Source organism: Echinops telfairi, unplaced genomic scaffold (genome assembly GCF_000313985.2).
Source record: "Echinops telfairi isolate 266 unplaced genomic scaffold, ASM31398v2 ScPeMD7_7472;HRSCAF=8510, whole genome shotgun sequence".
Taxonomy (NCBI): Eukaryota; Metazoa; Chordata; class Mammalia; order Afrosoricida; family Tenrecidae; genus Echinops; species Echinops telfairi.
Window position 1 is genome coordinate 3,601,125 of NW_022111376.1, and position 15,909 is coordinate 3,617,033.

Here is a 15,909-nt window from a genome sequence, read left to right on the forward strand (position 1 = left end):
CCAGTCTTATATGTTGCTGTTGGTATGTGTGTGCGGTAAGAAGTGTCAAAGGGTCACGTGCTGGGTCAAACTCATGGTCTGCCCCAAAGCCACACCTGCGTGTCCTGCACCGCCAGTTCCCGGTAGCGGTAGCGATTGATGACCCTCCGGGCTCGCCTGTGCCGTCTGTGATGGCGCCGAGGCCCTCGGCTGTAGAATAGGTAGTTGATGTAGACGTACTCCATCAGGGAAAAGAAGACAAAGAAGAAGCACACGATGATGTAGATGTCGATAGCCTTGACACAGGACACCTGTGGCAATTTGTTCCTCACATGCGAGTCGATGGTGGTCAGGATGAGCATCGAAGTCAAGCCTGTCAAATGCAAGGCATTCACTTAGCCTTCTCTGAAGCTCTGGGCCAGCCCCCGGGCCCACCCCACCACATTACTGGAGCCTCGGTGCCTCAGGCCAGCTGGGGAGAGCTACTGAGGGCCTGTAGCTCTCTCAGTCTGGGGTCTTGTCTGAAGGCCTTTCCCACCCGGGCCACTTCCATCTGTACTGACTTCTAACTCTGAGCACCCTGGGCCAAATCTTCAGGCCTAGCTGCCAGCTCATTTTGCCCTATGGGAGGTTATACCTCTTTAGCCTCCCAGGGCACAGGACTCTTGTTAGTCGACCTCCACCCCTAGCCCCCACACTGTCATGATTCAATGAGCTCGTTGCCCCTTGGCAGGTTTGGTGAAACACAAATGTTACCCAGATAAAGATGTATGTGGTGCCTGTCCCACATACAGTCAAGGTGCAACCAGACCCAGATGGAGAAGCCTGGCGTAACGCAGTTCAAAGGTCCCTCCCCAGCACCCTATGGTTTAGACCCATCGAGGGGTCTCTGTGAAGCCTTGGTGCCATAGTGGTGACAGCACTCAGATACTACCTGCAAGGTCAGCAGTTAGAACCCCGCAGTTGTTGCACAGAAGAAAGATGGGGCGGGTTGCTACCATAAAGATGACACCTTGGATACCTACAGGTCACTCTGGGTCTGAATCGACTGGGCAACAGTTTTGTGTCGTTTTGCATGAGGAGACCAGTGCCTTTCCTCAAGCTAGTCCCTCCTTGGGGAATACCACATCCTGTGTCCCTGCCTCCTTAGACTCTTCCGAAGTCTCTCTGAACATCACTGTCTCCATGCTGTTCCAGCCATGTCCTCTCCCTATCTCCCTCAAGGTCTGCTCTGAGCTGTTCCTCCAGGGCAGCCCTCTGCTCCCTAAGCAGGGTTTGCTGCATTGCATCATGGATCTCACAGGCCAACTTGTCCAGTCACCTACGAATTCCAGACCTGACGAACTCTGGCTCCTGGGACCTAATCTGCCAAGGCCCAGCCCTCATGCCTGTTGCACCCAGGACTTCGGGATCTTCTCCTCCTTCTGGGTTGGGTTTGGTTTGTTTGTTTGTTAAGAAAATGAGCCAATCCCACCACAAGGCAGGAATAAGTCTTACCCACAGTCACCCTGGCAGCAGAAGAGTCGCAGTTCATCCAAAAGGACAGCCAGGAGAGCACAGTGGTGAGGACCGTGGGCCAGTAGATCTGTACCAGGAAGCTGTTCACTTCCCTCTGGACCTGGAACCTCAGAATCAGGCGCATGTAGGAGCCTGTCAAGGAGACACGTGGCAGTCAGGGGGAGAAAGTGCTGCTCCCCACAGAGGCCCTTAAGTCGGGCAAACCTGATACCCTGGAGCAGCAGGTTAGTGACCAAGCCTGGCCTTGTAGAGCCGATGTAGGGGTTGAAAGCCAAAGAGGAAGCAGGTGTGGAAGCATTTGGCCAGATCTATGTCACTCCATGGGCGTGTGGTGGGGGGCGGGGGTAGAGAGTGAGGATAAAGGGCAGCCTAGGAGGCTGGGGAACCCACAAGGAAAGGGGAGAGGTGGCCAGGAGGGACAGGGGCCTGGGTGGGCCAGCCCCACCTGTGTAAAAGTACACCTCCTTGATTGTCACCGTCTTGCCCAGGAAACTGAAATCAGGGATGTGGAGCTCCTCGGTCCCGTGGATCGCTTGCTCATCGTCTTCCCAGAATAAGATGATGTCCTCAACCGTGTAGCCATCTGGAAGGGGGTGGAGGGAGAGTGACTCAGCCAGAGGACAGGAAGGGGGAAACCTGCACTTTGGGGGACACTTGGTAGGGGCTATGGAGACCACTTGAGGTGAGTATAGAAGGCTGGAGGCAGAAAGGGATATCTGGGGCTTCTCAGCAAGGGGACATTACAGGCTGAGTCCCACTGGTTTGGGGACAGCCTCCCAATTGCAAAAGGGCAATTCCCCAGAGGCCTATTTACACCCTCAAGGGGCACCAGCTTCCAGTTGCCATCTTTCTCTGTCTCTCTGCTATGCATCCACATCCAGATCTACCTCTCTCTCTCTCTTTTTCTCCCTGTATGTACCTATCCAGATCTGTGTAGAGAGAGAGGGAATGAGAGAAGGAGGTGGGCTATGATCTCGGGCTCCAGCATCCCCGCTGGCCCAGGCCAGGAAGGACACAGGAGCCATACGTACAGCTCTCGATTTCCAGCTTGCAGGCCTGCTTGTCGAGAGGGAATTTCTTCAGGTCCAGGGAGCACGCTGCAGTGGTGGTGAGTCTGCAAAGGCAGGGGAAGGGGAAGGGAGGATTGGCCAGTCAGGGTCTGATACACAGAGGAAATTGCAGGCCTAGGCAGGGGTGCTACGGCAGGGTCGGCCTCCCTCTCACCTTCCCAGCCAGGGTTCCCTTCCTTTGAGGAAAGGTGCATTGCAGATGTCAAGGAGGAAGGGAGCATCTGATATGACCAAGGAACCAGTCCCCTGGCAGGACAGCAATGAAGAGCAGAACAGAAACCCCCAGGGCGTCTGAGGGGAGGGCCCCGGAGGAAGCGGAGTGGGGAGACAAGGGGGGACTGGCTCAGTCCCTCTGTTCTCTACAGGGCCCAGCACCTCACCCAAGCTCAGCCCATTTTTCTGGTGGCTAAGATGCGCCCATCTGTCTGTTTCTCTCGCTTCCCCTCATTCTCCACAGGGCAGCCAGCCCATGTTAACCGAAACAAGTGTGCCCAGACAGGGAGCCTGCTCCCTGCCAGCTATATTGTTCTCAGACTCCCACAGCTTAGTCCATGGGAAAGCGGACAAAGAAAGAGATTTATGAAGGGATGGGGCTGGGCCCCAGAGGAAGAGAAATCAGAGTGGCCCTGTAACCCCGGGGAGCTGAGCCCACTGGGTGAATATGTCAGGGTGGAGTCCTCTGCTAAAGGGGACATTGGGCCTAAGGTGGGGAGGATGGGCAGGCGGAGACATCTCCCTAGCAGGCCCCTCGGGAACCTACTTGATGCCGTAACGCACTGTTCCATCGGGGTGAAGCTGAAACACACGGTTCTCCACAGTCACATCATGCACGTAGGCGTCCTTGCTGTTCAGGAAGTAGCAGTCAGGGACCCACAGCTTGTCGAGCATCCGGTGGTCCAATGTCAGGTTCAGGTTGGTCTCGTAGTAGGCTAAACGGGGGTCTTTCCAGGTCTGATGAAAGAACATGGTGATTGTATAGTCCTGGGGAGAGGAAAGGACAAGGTGTGAGTTAGGCCTGGTGTGTGTGTGTGTGTGTGTGTGTGTGTGTGTATGTGTGTGCACATGGGAGACATGCCATCAATCTGTACACCCAAGGAAGAGAAGGAAAGTGAACCTGCAGGGAGCAATGGCCAAAGTCAGAAATGGAACATTGCTGGGAACGTTCAAGCTCCCAATGACCTCCTCCTACAACCTTGGATTTCCCGCACCTCGCAGTAGTAGCCCTTCTCGTCCATCTCTGTTAGTTTTGTCGTCTATTGCTGTTGTTCTGGGCCGGCCATCAAGTCGACTGTGACTCAATGTGACCCTCGGTGACAGAGTGCACCTGCCCCCCAGGGGTTCCTTGGGTGTCATCTTCAAGAAAATTGATGGTAGATCTCTTCCCCTGCTAGCAGTGGAATGAATGCCTAGCTGTACCTGCGTCTGAAGTTTCTGTAGCTAGATTTCTTGCTGATTTGAACCCCTTTCTGTATCTTGTCCATATGGAAACACCCCGTATTTGCCATTGTGCATCTTTCCCTCCACCTTGCCTTTGTGCAATGCACTCAAGCTGATGTGTCTAATTGTGACTTGTTCACTCTCACGGCTGAATCATAACGCCTCACATGGACATTGCTGTCGGTCATTTGGCTGACTCTTCGTGACCTTCTGCTTGTGTGTGGTTGCTATATGAACACAAGCACATATTATTGTCTAAATGCATCCTGCAGACCCAAACCCCAACGAAATACAGACATCTACGTAAACGAGCCAAGATGAGTCGGAACTTTCAATCGACGTGCTAATGGCTAAACTTGGCCACGAGGGTGAGTGTTCCTGATGCTCCAGACTGACCAGCTCTGGACTTGTGAGAGGTCTCGGCCGGGCTCCTTTCACATTTCACTGGTTACTAGGGCCAACTCTTTTTATATGTGTATCTGCTCTTTGGCTTCTCTCAGGAGTCCTGGTGGCACAGAGGTTAAGTGCTTGGCTGCAAACTGAAATGAGGGCTGTTGGAACCCATGGCCACCCACTCCCTTGGGAGACGGACGTGGCAGCCTGACTTCCATGAAGGCTTATGGCCTCAGAGGATTGAAGGGGCGGGCCGAGTCTGTCCTCTGCAGCTTGACTGTGAGTCAGAATTGACTTGATGACAGTGGGTCTGGTGTTTGGTCTTCTTCCCAAAATTGAAGTGTTGGTTCACAGTCTCTGAACATTTTTTTAATGGGTTAAACAGGTTTTTTAAATGAGTTGAAGTTATCAATATTTTGTTTATGATTAGTGTGTTTTTCTTCTCTAAAAATTTTTGAATTGAATGGGTGTGCTATTTGTGCGTTTTCTGCCTTTTGAAGGAAATCCTTACCTACCTCAAAGACACAAAGCCAGCATCCTATATTATCTTAGAAAAGCTCCCCTTTCAGAACCTTTGACCTTGAGGTCTACAATCCACCTGAAATTATGACTTTATAGGTGGTGTGAAATGGGGGGGGTGTCGATGCACCCCCCCCCCACGTTTCAAGTTCCATTTCCAAAACCTACTGTGTTGCACATTAGCTCCATTGCACATCAGAACTGGGGTTGTGACCCTGCTCTTTGGCTCCTGGCCCCTGTCTATCGGCTAGAGCTGGAAACACTTACCATATTCATTTCTGAGATCTGTTCAATCCTGGTGATGTAGATGGATATGCCCACAGGTATGGGATCACCTACAACAAAGGAAGACACCCTGACACACACGCTCAGACGTCCTTTTCCTTTTCTGCAGAAAGAGGGGGTTCCTTGCCTATGGCCACTGCTCAGACTGCAGGGCACCTCCACAGGAAGGTCGCTGGTGTTCGCCCATCACCTTACAGATGGGAAAGACTGAGGCTTGGAGGTGAGAAAGGATTTCTGAGTCATTTAGTGGCAGCTGCAGGTGTCCTAAGTCAACTCCTGCCCCTCAGGCCAGGGTCTTGCTATTTCTGCATAACACTGCAGAGGGGAATTCCAACCATTGTCTGAAAGGAAGGGGTAGGGCAAGATACTGAGAAAACACAGGGGATGAATCACTCTTTTGAAAATGGTGCCCCCCCCCCCAAGTTCTGTTTGAAATGAACTTGTTTGTCACTTAAAAACTCCAAGTCCATTTCAATTTTTCTTTTCCTCCCCTTTTAAAAACAAAACAAAACACTCAGGCCAATATTTAGGTTCGAGGGGTGAGGAATCTGGAGGGATGGGATTTCTTTTTTAATTCTGTGAGCCTTTGCTCTTTTTTTAAAATTTTGGGTTTTGAAGTACACTGTACAGTAACCCCCCCACCCCCGCCATAAATGTGGCTCTCTCCCCCCACCCCATCCATCCTCTGTCCTCGTGGTCATCAAAGTCTTATGCATTAAAAAAAATCACATTTCTTTCCCCCCACGTAAAAACACTATTAAATAGTTATCTTTGTAAGTCTAAGTTTGCTAGAATAATGTTCTCTAGTTTTAGAATAATGTTTTAGAATAATGTTCTCTAGTTTCGTCTATGTCTTGTGGTGTTTAAGAGAGCTGGCATCATTTGTTATTGAAGCATATTATTTTGTTGTATGGATGTACCAGCGTTGGTTTATCCAGTCCTCTATAATCAGAGCTTTTGGTTGTTTCCACGTTTTTGATATTATGGAAATTGTTGCCATAGACACAGGGGTGCACATGTATGTTCGTGTTGCATTCCTTATTTCTAGTTATTTTCTTAATAAAGTTGAAGAGCAACGAGACCAGAAACAAGAGCCAAGGTCTGTGGGGCAGGTGGGTGTGTAGGCGACGTGAGTGACCGAGCATGTACTTCCCATGTGGAATGACTGCTTATGTGAGGGGACATGAGCATGTGTGTGAGCGAACCTCGGAGTAGATTCGAGTGTTAATGTGTGAGTGGAAGGGTGATCAGGTGACTGAACTTGTTTTTGAGTGGTAATACGCATTCTGCTCGAATGAGCAACAGCAGATGCATGTGAGTGGATTGGTGAAGGTGTTCACGTGTGCGCGATATGTGACTGAATGTGTGTGAGCATGTTCACTCATGTTTGCATGCCAATGTATATGTGCATGACTATGACCATCAGCATGTGGAAGTGAATTAATGAGTATGTGCATACCAGTGTGTGTGAGTGAGTGAATGAGTGTATGTGCATTTGAGTGTATGCAGGGGCACTAAAACATGGGTGGAAAAATGAAATGAAAAGAGATCGGAGACCCTCGATACGTGTTTGTATATTTGTCATTGTGAATGAGTGCATGAGCATGTTCATGTGTCTCTATTCGTGTATACGTGTGCTCGTATGTTCGTGTGAGTGGCAGTGTGAGCATGTTGATGTGAGGTTGCTGTGGGAGACTGAAGGGCTGAGCAGGTGTGCTCGCATGTGTGAATGTGTGGGCGTGCTAATGAGCATCTGCCTGTGTGTGAGTGAATATGTGCAAGTGCTTGTGGAAGGTCTGCGGCGGACTGTTTGCACGAGTGCCTGAATGTGTGACTGTGTTCAGGGATGAGCAGGCTTAGGTGTGTGTCTCTGTGTCTGTGTGTGAGTGCATCTGTGAGTATTAAAGTGTGAATATGTTTGTGTGTCTAAATCCATGTGCAAGTATGTGGGTGTATTTCTTAGGGAATATGCGAACACATTTGTGCACGCATGTTTGTGTCTGAGTACATGTGGGCCAATGTGTGCTCCGGTGCTAATATGTGCGTACAAACGGTCCACGCACGGACAACTCCTGCTTGCCCTTCCATGTGATGGAAATTCACCCTCGCTTTCCAAGTATTGAACCAACCCCTCCTTGGAACCAATTCATCACCATCACCTTCACATGCTCTCCTTGGACGTTGTACGGCATTGGAAAGGCTTTGAGTCTTCTTGAATAAAGTCAGGCCAAAGAAGTATTTAATGCACTACAAAATCGACTGAAAGAAACCCAGGAGCAGTGCTTGCCGGTAAAGCGGGCACTGCTTGCATGTGCTTGTGGGAGCATCTTCATGTATAAGCATGCTCGCATGTTTAGCTATGTGAGCATGGTTGAGTGTGAGTGTGCTCATATGTATATTTATGTGTGGACACATGTGTCCGGTCAGGTTGTTGTATACGTTTGCATGAATGTGCGAGCATGTTCATGTGTGGATGTGAATTCGTATGTGAGCACGTTGCTGTGTGTCTGTGGGGCAGTGTTCAGGTCTGGCAGGACTCCCATGGAATGTGACTGTACGGAGTGAACTGCAAGGTATGTGGACAAACTGTCATCCTTCTCTTACGGTCTCAAAGCCTCCTCCAGCAGGCCCGAGAGCAAAGGCTGTCCTCTGTGTACGAGATCACACTGCTGCTCTGGAGTCCCCAGCGTGGGGACCTCAGGCCTGTTGGCCAGGAGGCTGTCCGATGACCCTGAAGCTGCCTGCAGAGGCAAGTTCAGTTTCAGGTCCAGGGTCTCAAAAGCAAGGGCTTCTGGGATCCTGTATCTGAATGACACTTGGAATCGGGCCCAGTCTGGACATTTGCATTTTGGCTATTGCGAACTCTCCCTAGCAAAGTGCGGAGTTTTCTGGAAACACAGTTCTTTATGACTGCCTTTGTTGTTGTTGGTGGTGGGACACATGCCTTAAAATGCAACCTGAGCTGTGCAGGCAGCAGCCCAGAGGGGCCACGCAGCCAGGCGCCCCTCCCACTCCAGTGTCACGCTCCTTGGCCTAACACATTCTGACAACTCCCTCCCTCCTGCAGAATCCTGGGCGCTTAGATTCACTAGGTAATCAGCAGGTGGGCTCTGCTTCTTACTCTCTTCCAGAAGCTAGTTGTAAATCCCTACTGAGCTCTGTGATCTCTGGGCTAAACAACCCCAGATGTTGAACTCTGCTGGGCTTCTATTCCCGCCCCCCATCCTCCCCTTCTGTCTGACCACTAGAAGGCTCCACCTTGTCCTTGGCCTCCCCTCCTTTGCCTGTTGTTTGACCAAATACATCTGAAGACCTGCCTTTTCTTTTACACCCCAGGTCCATGTGCCCACATACCTTAATGTAACTGTTGCCCAACTTAAGTAGGGGCAAGAGATAGAACCAAGCCTCCCATCCCAGCAGGAATAGCTCCACCTTGGTGCCCAAAGGTGGTGATAGCCTCTCCCTTTTTCTGCCCCCAAATCCAAACCTAACCCACTGCCATGGATTGCAAGTCACCGCAACCCTATAGGACAGGGATGCCCACCCCCCCATGGTTTCCAAGGCTGTCATCTTCATGGGAGCTAATGGTTTCATCTTTCTCCCACGAGTTGCTGGTGAGCTCAATCCACCGTGCTTTAGCTAGCAGCTGGGTGCTTTAGCCACTGAGCCATTGGGTGGAGATGGACTTAAAAGATGGTGATGAGAAGGAGGAGGAGGAGGAGGAAGAGAGAAAAGGAAGTTGCCCTCCTTGGACACCTACCTGTGCTTGGGGCAAGGGACTCATGCCCAGAGGGGGCGTTACTGCTGCTGGTGGGTGCTGTGAGGTCACTGAATCTGCTTCCTGCCTGCTCCAGTCCTGTAGTTGTGCCTCGCGGACCCCACCCCCCCACCCCTGTTTGTCCACTCGCCTTGGCCCCTGGTACTTCCTCTCCAGCCCTTACACTTGGGAAGGAGCAACAGAACCATGGGGGTGGGGGGTGCACCACTCCCCAGCTCAGGGGTCAGAATGGTAGCCTTGGGTTTTCAAGCCCCCCCTCCTGCCCCCCGTTGGTCTAGGAAGCCTGTGCCCTTTCCACACCATTAACCCTTCACAGTGGGCATCCAGCTCACCCTCAGGCAGCTTCTGGGCATCCTTCTCGCTGGCAAATAAGACGAGTAAGGCTTGATCTGGGGGCCAAGGAGCAAGGGGAATGTTCCCAGGAGGTGAGCCCTCTACCCCCACCCGCCAGCCCCACCCCTTGCACTCAGTGTTGAACTAGCTGAGTGGGGTGTGTGCACAGGGTGGGAAGAATGTGTGCTCAGATAGGACAGGTTGCCCTCTCTGTGGATGCTGACAGGTGATTCTACTTTCAGCCAGCCCAGGCTCAGGTCTGGAGTCCAGGCTCCCTGTGTGGGTGGTGCTTCCCCCGCCACAGGGGCTCCAGCTTCAGGCTGGGTGTGCTCACCCGGGAATTGGGGAGGGGGCAGGAGGCCTCTTGCTGAGGACTGGGAGAAATTCCAGAGGCATTTCTAAAGGCCTGGGGCTGGCCATGGGGTGGCTGGAAATGGTCTGGAGTCCACTGGTCTGTGTGCTGGGTGGGGTGGCCTTCTGTCTCCACTTTGGTCCACCCAATGCCAAGGCCTCCAGTGTCTGGAGGCCTCTTACCTCCAAAATTTGGTCTCAGACGGACGTCATACCCCGTCAACACTCTCTCCAAAACCGTGTGAACCACGGCTTCACTGGCGCAGTTTTTGCTGAAACAGAGAAGTGACCTGTCATCAATAAATGTCACGTTGCTCCTCATAGAACAGATAGCAAAGAGCACCCCGGCCACTGTCGTGTTGGAGCCTTGCTTCCCCCTGCAGACGTGTACTGTCCTGTGCTGTCGCAAGTGTCCATGCTCCCCTTCCCTCCCTCCCCCTCCACTGTGAGTCAGCCAGAACCTCTGTGTGACGCAGACTCCCCCTCCCTTCCCTCTCTTCCCCCAGCTCCCCCTCCTCAGCTTACGTCCAGAGGGTGGGGCACAGAGGCTGGAGCTTGTTGCCAGGCAGGCTGAAGGGACTTGGGGGTGGGGGTGGGGGAGAGCAGCTAGGGGAAGTGGGGAGGGGAGGGAGCGAGCAGAGGGAGCCTTGGGGAAAATGCCTGACTTCAACCCCTGAGGCAATCAACAGGAACACAGCTTCCCAGGTTGGGGGTGGGGGCTTCTCTCAGGATCACCAAATTACCCAGGGAAGAGGAATCTGCCACCCTAAGTGCCTTGCATTGTCAGTCCAGTTACCTGGGCTGGGCAGTTTGTTGTCCCCTCATTAGCAACCTTGCTTTTGTATGCCTCTTCAAGATTGGGCAGTTGGCACAAGATGCTGGGGAGGGAGGGTGCTTGCTCATGTGGCAGAAATTTATACTCCTTATCTAACCATGCCAATTCTAATTTATGGGGCTTAGGGCTGTCCTTGAAAAGACACCAGTTCTGGGGAAGAGGGCTCTCTCTTGCTAAGCATGGGAGTCCAGCTGGAGGCGTCTGGATCTGGCAGAAAAAAGGCAGGCTCCACTCAGCGCAGCAGCCTTGCCAGAAGTCTCTGCTAGACTCACCCCAGACACTGAGCCTCTCAATAGGGCTCCCCCCCCAAAGGGGACTGTGAAAGAGCGCAAGCTCAGGGCATCACTGTGACGCCCCCACCCCAGATCTTTCATTTCATGCCCAGGAAATGCCAGTTCCACGGAATCTCAGTGTGTGCGTGTGCATGTGTGTGTGTGTGTTCATGTTCCTTAGCACAGTCTGGTGTAACAGGTTGAGGTCCCTGCAGGGCTGTCTGCTAGGACACCACCCCAGTACCTTCACCCCCTCCCTAAATTCCTCTTCATTTCTGGTTTGTCACTTAAAAATTAAGCCCCCAAATATCAAAGCATCAATTTTCACGTTGCTACATTCCACAGTGTGCGCTTGAATTATTCCCGATTTAAAGGGATGCGTTCCCGCCCGTTTCTCCACCTCACACGAGCCATGTGCCCGTGCTCAGGATCCGTAGCCACCACACCAGACCCGTGTGTGTGTGTGTGTGTGTGTGTGTGTGTGATGTACATGTCAATAGCAGACTGTTGAACAGTGCTTCTGATCTTCGATCTTCGCGGACCCACATAAACTTGGAATAAAAAACAAAACAAAACAAAACCAAAAAACACCTCTGATCTTCGCATGTTTTCTCACGAGTAAGTACGAAGACGCTCCCAGGTCCGGTCCCATGATCGAGGTCTGCATCAGGAAGGGTCCCCCAACCCCCCCTATCACGCGCGCGCGCGCGCGCGCGCGCTCCCGAGCGCCCCTGGGAATTGAGCAGAAATCCGCACTCCAACAGGTGTCTCTGGCGTCTGTTTTGTGTCTGCCTATTCTCCCATGCACCCCCTCCCAAGCCCCCCTCACGTACAGGGTCCCAGGGACTTGGCTGGGGAGACCTGTTAGGATCTTAGTCCCTGGGGAGAGGTGGCAGCCCGAGTGGGGCCGCTCCACCCCCCCACACTGCAGTCTGGGCACAAGGGTGCTGGATGGCGCCCACAGGGGCCGGTGGTGGAGCCCAGGGTCTTCCGTATTGTCCCCTCCCTCTCTCAGGCTAGCGGGTGCGCCACTCACCACTGGAAGAGGTCCTGGCTGACGTCGGGAACAGGCGTGTGGTGGAATTCGAACCTGGCGGTGGGGTTGGGGGCGCTGCCCTCCGCTAGCCAGGTCCGGATGAGCAGCAGCAGCACGGCGGCCCGCAGCATGCCTCGGATGCTCATGGCTGCGCTCGGGGGCACGGCCAGAGGGACTGGACGAGCTGGCCAGGCGAGGCGACCGAGCGAGGCAGAGCACCAGCCGCAGCACGCGGAGGCGGTGGCTGCAGGCGAAGTGCGCTCCGTCTGAGGCTGAGCAGGGCTGCGACTGGGCGCCAGAGGGTGCGTGGAGGCTCCGCCCACTTTGGTTACCCTGCCCTCCCAATGGCCCCGCCCACCCCGACGGTAGCGCCAATCGCAGGCAGAGAGCACTTCCTCCTGCGCGCTGGGCGGCCTTAGAGCCCAACTGTTGCTGCCCGCCCCGCCCCCTCCAATCCTGGCCGAATTGGCTTGACTCTTGGTCCAATGAGCGCTCCGAGTTCCTTTGCTTTATGTAAAAAAGGGAGTGCGGCAGTTGAACCACCATGGAGGACTCTGCTTTCTGAAGACCCAGACGTTTGGGGGGGGATCTGGAGGCACGCTCTAGTTTCCTGTAAGTACCTCGCCACGGAGTGGCGTGATCGGGGAGCCCCAATGGGCTTTAGGATCAGATCAGGCCACGGCAAGTGCCCCCCTCCCTCATGACTAGAGCCCAAGGGTCTTGCTGCAAGACTCACAGCATCCTTTATGCTTAGTTTGTGTCACAGAAGTGGGGTACCCTGAGATGGGAGCGTGTTCCTAGCCAGGGGAGGCACTTGTGTGGGCTTTGGGTCCAAGGCCGACCTGTTGACCAAGAAAGGAAGGCAGAGAGCAGTGTCTGGGAGCATGGAGGGCTTTGGATCTGGGGCACCAGACCACTTCTCTTAGACCTTGATGAGGAGGCAGAATCCACCAGGCAGATGGACAGTCAGTCAACACATAGCGCTCCATCCTGTTCCCCAGAGCTGGACTTCCTAAGGCGTGCCACTTTGAAACCCCCAGTAAAACTCACTGCCATTGAGTTGATGCCGACTCATCGTGACCCTTTAAGACGAAGTCCAACTGCTCTCGTGGGTGAGTCAGTCAGGTCGGACATCCTTACTGGAGCACCTGATGAGTGTCAACTGCTGACTTTGTGGTTAGCAACCCAATGCACAGCCCATTATTCCACTAGGGCCCTCTGATAGGGGAGTTCTGGTTTCCTGTTGGCTAACCAGAACATTCTAGCAAAAACATATCCCCTTCCTTTGTCCCTCAGTAGTTGATGACATGGAGTTAGGGTGGCTTATACCCAGCTTATGGCAAAATCCTCTTGGTCCGGGACTCCTGGGGTTTAGTTGAGTGCTTTGTACAGTCATAAAGGTTTACTTTTTTATCTGCTCCTTTACATTGTTTAAGAATCAAACTTCAAAAAAAGTGTCTCATGGTTCTCTGTCTTCTTTCAACAAGCAGAGCACCATTCCTCACCCTTTCCCTTCCCCTTTCCCCCTTTCCCCCCTTCCCCTCCATTACAGAGCATCCTCTCCAGGGTTGAACCAGGTAAGCTCACCCCCACTGCTAGTAGTGCTGACCCATTAGCTCTGTACACCCAGGTATTCCTGTGGAGACAACGCTTGCTTATCAGAGAAGGAAAGGTCAAATGGCAGCAGAGGCCAAGTGTAGAAATAATCCTACTGCCAGCTTCCAGTTTCTAGAACCTCGTGTTTTTCCAGTGAGCATTGGCTGACTGGAATTTCAGGAAACTACCAGCAGGTGGCAGTAGACTTGTTTGGATGTAGGTTGGTTCCAGCACCCTGGAATCCGATCCTTGTTTATCAAGGAGAGCAAGCCTGAAGCCCGCAGTTTTCTTCCTAGGTGCCCTTGTAACAGTCAGAGCTATGACCTAGAGGGTCCGCCCCAACTTCTGTTCTCCTCAGAGGTAATACTTAGTTGAAATTGCTGACGCACTTGAAAAATACCCACCCCCAACAAAAAACCAAGAAGACATATGAAAATGCCACTATCACGTGTACTTGTTGAGCTTGCCCCTAGTTAATTCATTAGACAGATTGCATGGACTTGAACTCAGCTATGGGAAAGAGCATTAACTTGGCAGTTAGCACACCGATCTGTGCCACACACGTAACAGCGAGTGTCCTGGTTTGGTTGAGCGGTAACAGAGAGGTAGGAAATAAAGATTAGGCAGCACCTGGCTTATTGAACACCACATACTCGGTTCACAAGAAATACTTTTTGGGTGTCTCTATGGTGGCAGAAAGAATTTTGAGTCTAATTTTCTAAACTAAGGACTTGATTCTTATTTGGGAATTCTCGTTAAAGGCTTTGAAGGGCTTGAGCAAAGATTTGATGCAATCCTGGTGGTGCGTCTGGAAGAAGCATCTTTTGGTTACTTTGTGAAAGAGAACTTGAAGGAAGAGAAACTGGGATCAGGGGAACAGTTAGGAGGGGTTTGTATGCTTCTGCGTCTGGTCTGGTGGTGGCATGATGCATGCTGGGTAATTTAGACTATCCCAATCAGCCAACGAAATCAACGGGCTGAAATATAAAAGAGAAATAATCTTTACATAGAGCTAAGAAAAATGAGGCAGCTTCAAAAAGTTCATGTAAAAAATTTAATTAATTAAAAAATTGAATTAAAACATAATGGGGTTTTCCCATGCACTTTGTTAGTCCTCTTGTAATGACACAAGAAGACAAGGAGAGAGAGAGAGAGAGAGAGAGAGAGAGAGAGAGAGAGAGAGAACACATGCCCCCCCCCACGCCCACCAAAGCATTTGCTGAATTTGGAAGAGTGAGTTTTGAAACTGAACTGTGGTTTTACTGGCGCTAGGGACCAGGAAGACAAGAGTGAAGCTCAAGGCCCAAGTGAGTCACGGATTCAGTAAGCCCCCCATCACTTTAACGTGACACTCTGAGCAGCTATTCCTTCAGGATGATGGTTATCCAGAACTATCCTCTAGGCTAGATATCTGTCACCTGGATAGTCCAAGGACCTAATCCCCTGAACTGGAATTAGAGCACCCCCTCCCCCAGGCATTTAACAGAAGCAAAAGAGATTGAGACAATGGATGGGAGTGGCATTCTGGCCTTTAGAATGCCTTTTCCTCAAACTGTTCATGAAAAGCTATTTTATAAAGGTGTTCTTAATTTTATTTCTAACTTTACCCATATTTATTTAAGATGGACTTTTTAGGGCATCCCCAGACCCAGGAGTCTTTCGTCGTTCTCTTTTCTATGTCTGGAAGCCCATAGCACCATGGGCATGGGTCTGAAATGGTAGTCTCCACTGAGCTTGCGTATCCATAATGAGCAAATCTGGTCCACAAGGCATGTGTAAAGTGTTGAAGGGCAAGGATGTCACCCTGAGGACTAAGGCGCCCCTGACCCAAGCCAGGCATTTTCCAGTGCCTCGTAGACATGTGAAAGTTGGACACTGAATAAGGAAGACCAAAGAAGAACTGATGCATTTGAATGATGGTGCTGGTAGAGAATAGGGAAATGACCATAGACGGACCAAAACAAACCAATCTGTCTTGAAAGAAGTGCAGCCAGCATGCTCTGTAGAGGCAAGGGTGGTGAGACTTTGTCTCATGTGCTTTGGACATGTCAAAAGAGATCATTCCCTGGAGACGAACATCATGCTTGGTATAGTAGCAACCAAACCAACCCAGATAAAAAAGCCCAGTTCGAGCAAGTCAATCATGATTATATAGGGTTTCTGAGGCTGCAGATCTTTACAGAAGTAGATAGCCTCATCTTTCTCCTGAGAAACAGCTTATGGGTTTGAATCAAGGACCTGGTGGTTAGCAGTCCAACGCTTACAGAAGACCTTTATGGAAGTGGATTGACACAGTGGTTGCAACAATGGGTTCAAACATAGCAACAAATGCGAGGAGGTGGCAGGACCGGAAATTGTTTTCTTCTCTTGGACATGGGGTCACTATGAGTCAGAACTAATAATGGCAACAACAAGAGATAAAAGTGAATCCTGGTAGAAATGTTTTTTGTCACTTTATTCCCTACCCCACCATTCCCTGTGCTCTTAAGGAAAAGCATATGAAATGA

General features: G+C 51.5%; 2 protein-coding genes across 4 annotated transcripts in view; one reads left to right on the plus strand and one right to left on the minus strand.

Annotated features, from left to right (window-relative positions):
- Positions 1-11,952, minus strand: part of GABRQ (gamma-aminobutyric acid type A receptor subunit theta) — a 17,524-nt gene extending 5,572 nt beyond the window's left edge. For all 3 annotated transcript variants that reach the window (XR_006679629.1, XR_006679630.1, XM_045285514.1), the window contains exons 1-8: positions 11,807-11,952; positions 9,847-9,935; positions 5,184-5,251; positions 3,328-3,548; positions 2,529-2,611; positions 1,943-2,080; positions 1,477-1,629; positions 96-352 (exon numbers count right to left, since the gene is read on the minus strand). Coding sequence is in view for 1 of the 3 variants with exons in the window: in XM_045285514.1 (XP_045141449.1) it covers positions 96-352; positions 1,477-1,629; positions 1,943-2,080; positions 2,529-2,611; positions 3,328-3,548; positions 5,184-5,251; positions 9,847-9,935; positions 11,807-11,952 (1,155 nt within the window). In the remaining 2 variants the exon portion in view is untranslated. The remainder of the gene's footprint in view (positions 1-95; positions 353-1,476; positions 1,630-1,942; positions 2,081-2,528; positions 2,612-3,327; positions 3,549-5,183; positions 5,252-9,846; positions 9,936-11,806) is intronic.
- A 410-nt stretch (positions 11,953-12,362) lies between these two features.
- Positions 12,363-15,909, plus strand: part of GABRA3 (gamma-aminobutyric acid type A receptor subunit alpha3) — a 508,794-nt gene continuing 505,247 nt past the window's right edge. The window contains exon 1 of the mRNA XM_045285494.1: positions 12,363-12,418. The gene's annotated coding sequence lies outside the window, so the exon portion shown is untranslated. The remainder of the gene's footprint in view (positions 12,419-15,909) is intronic.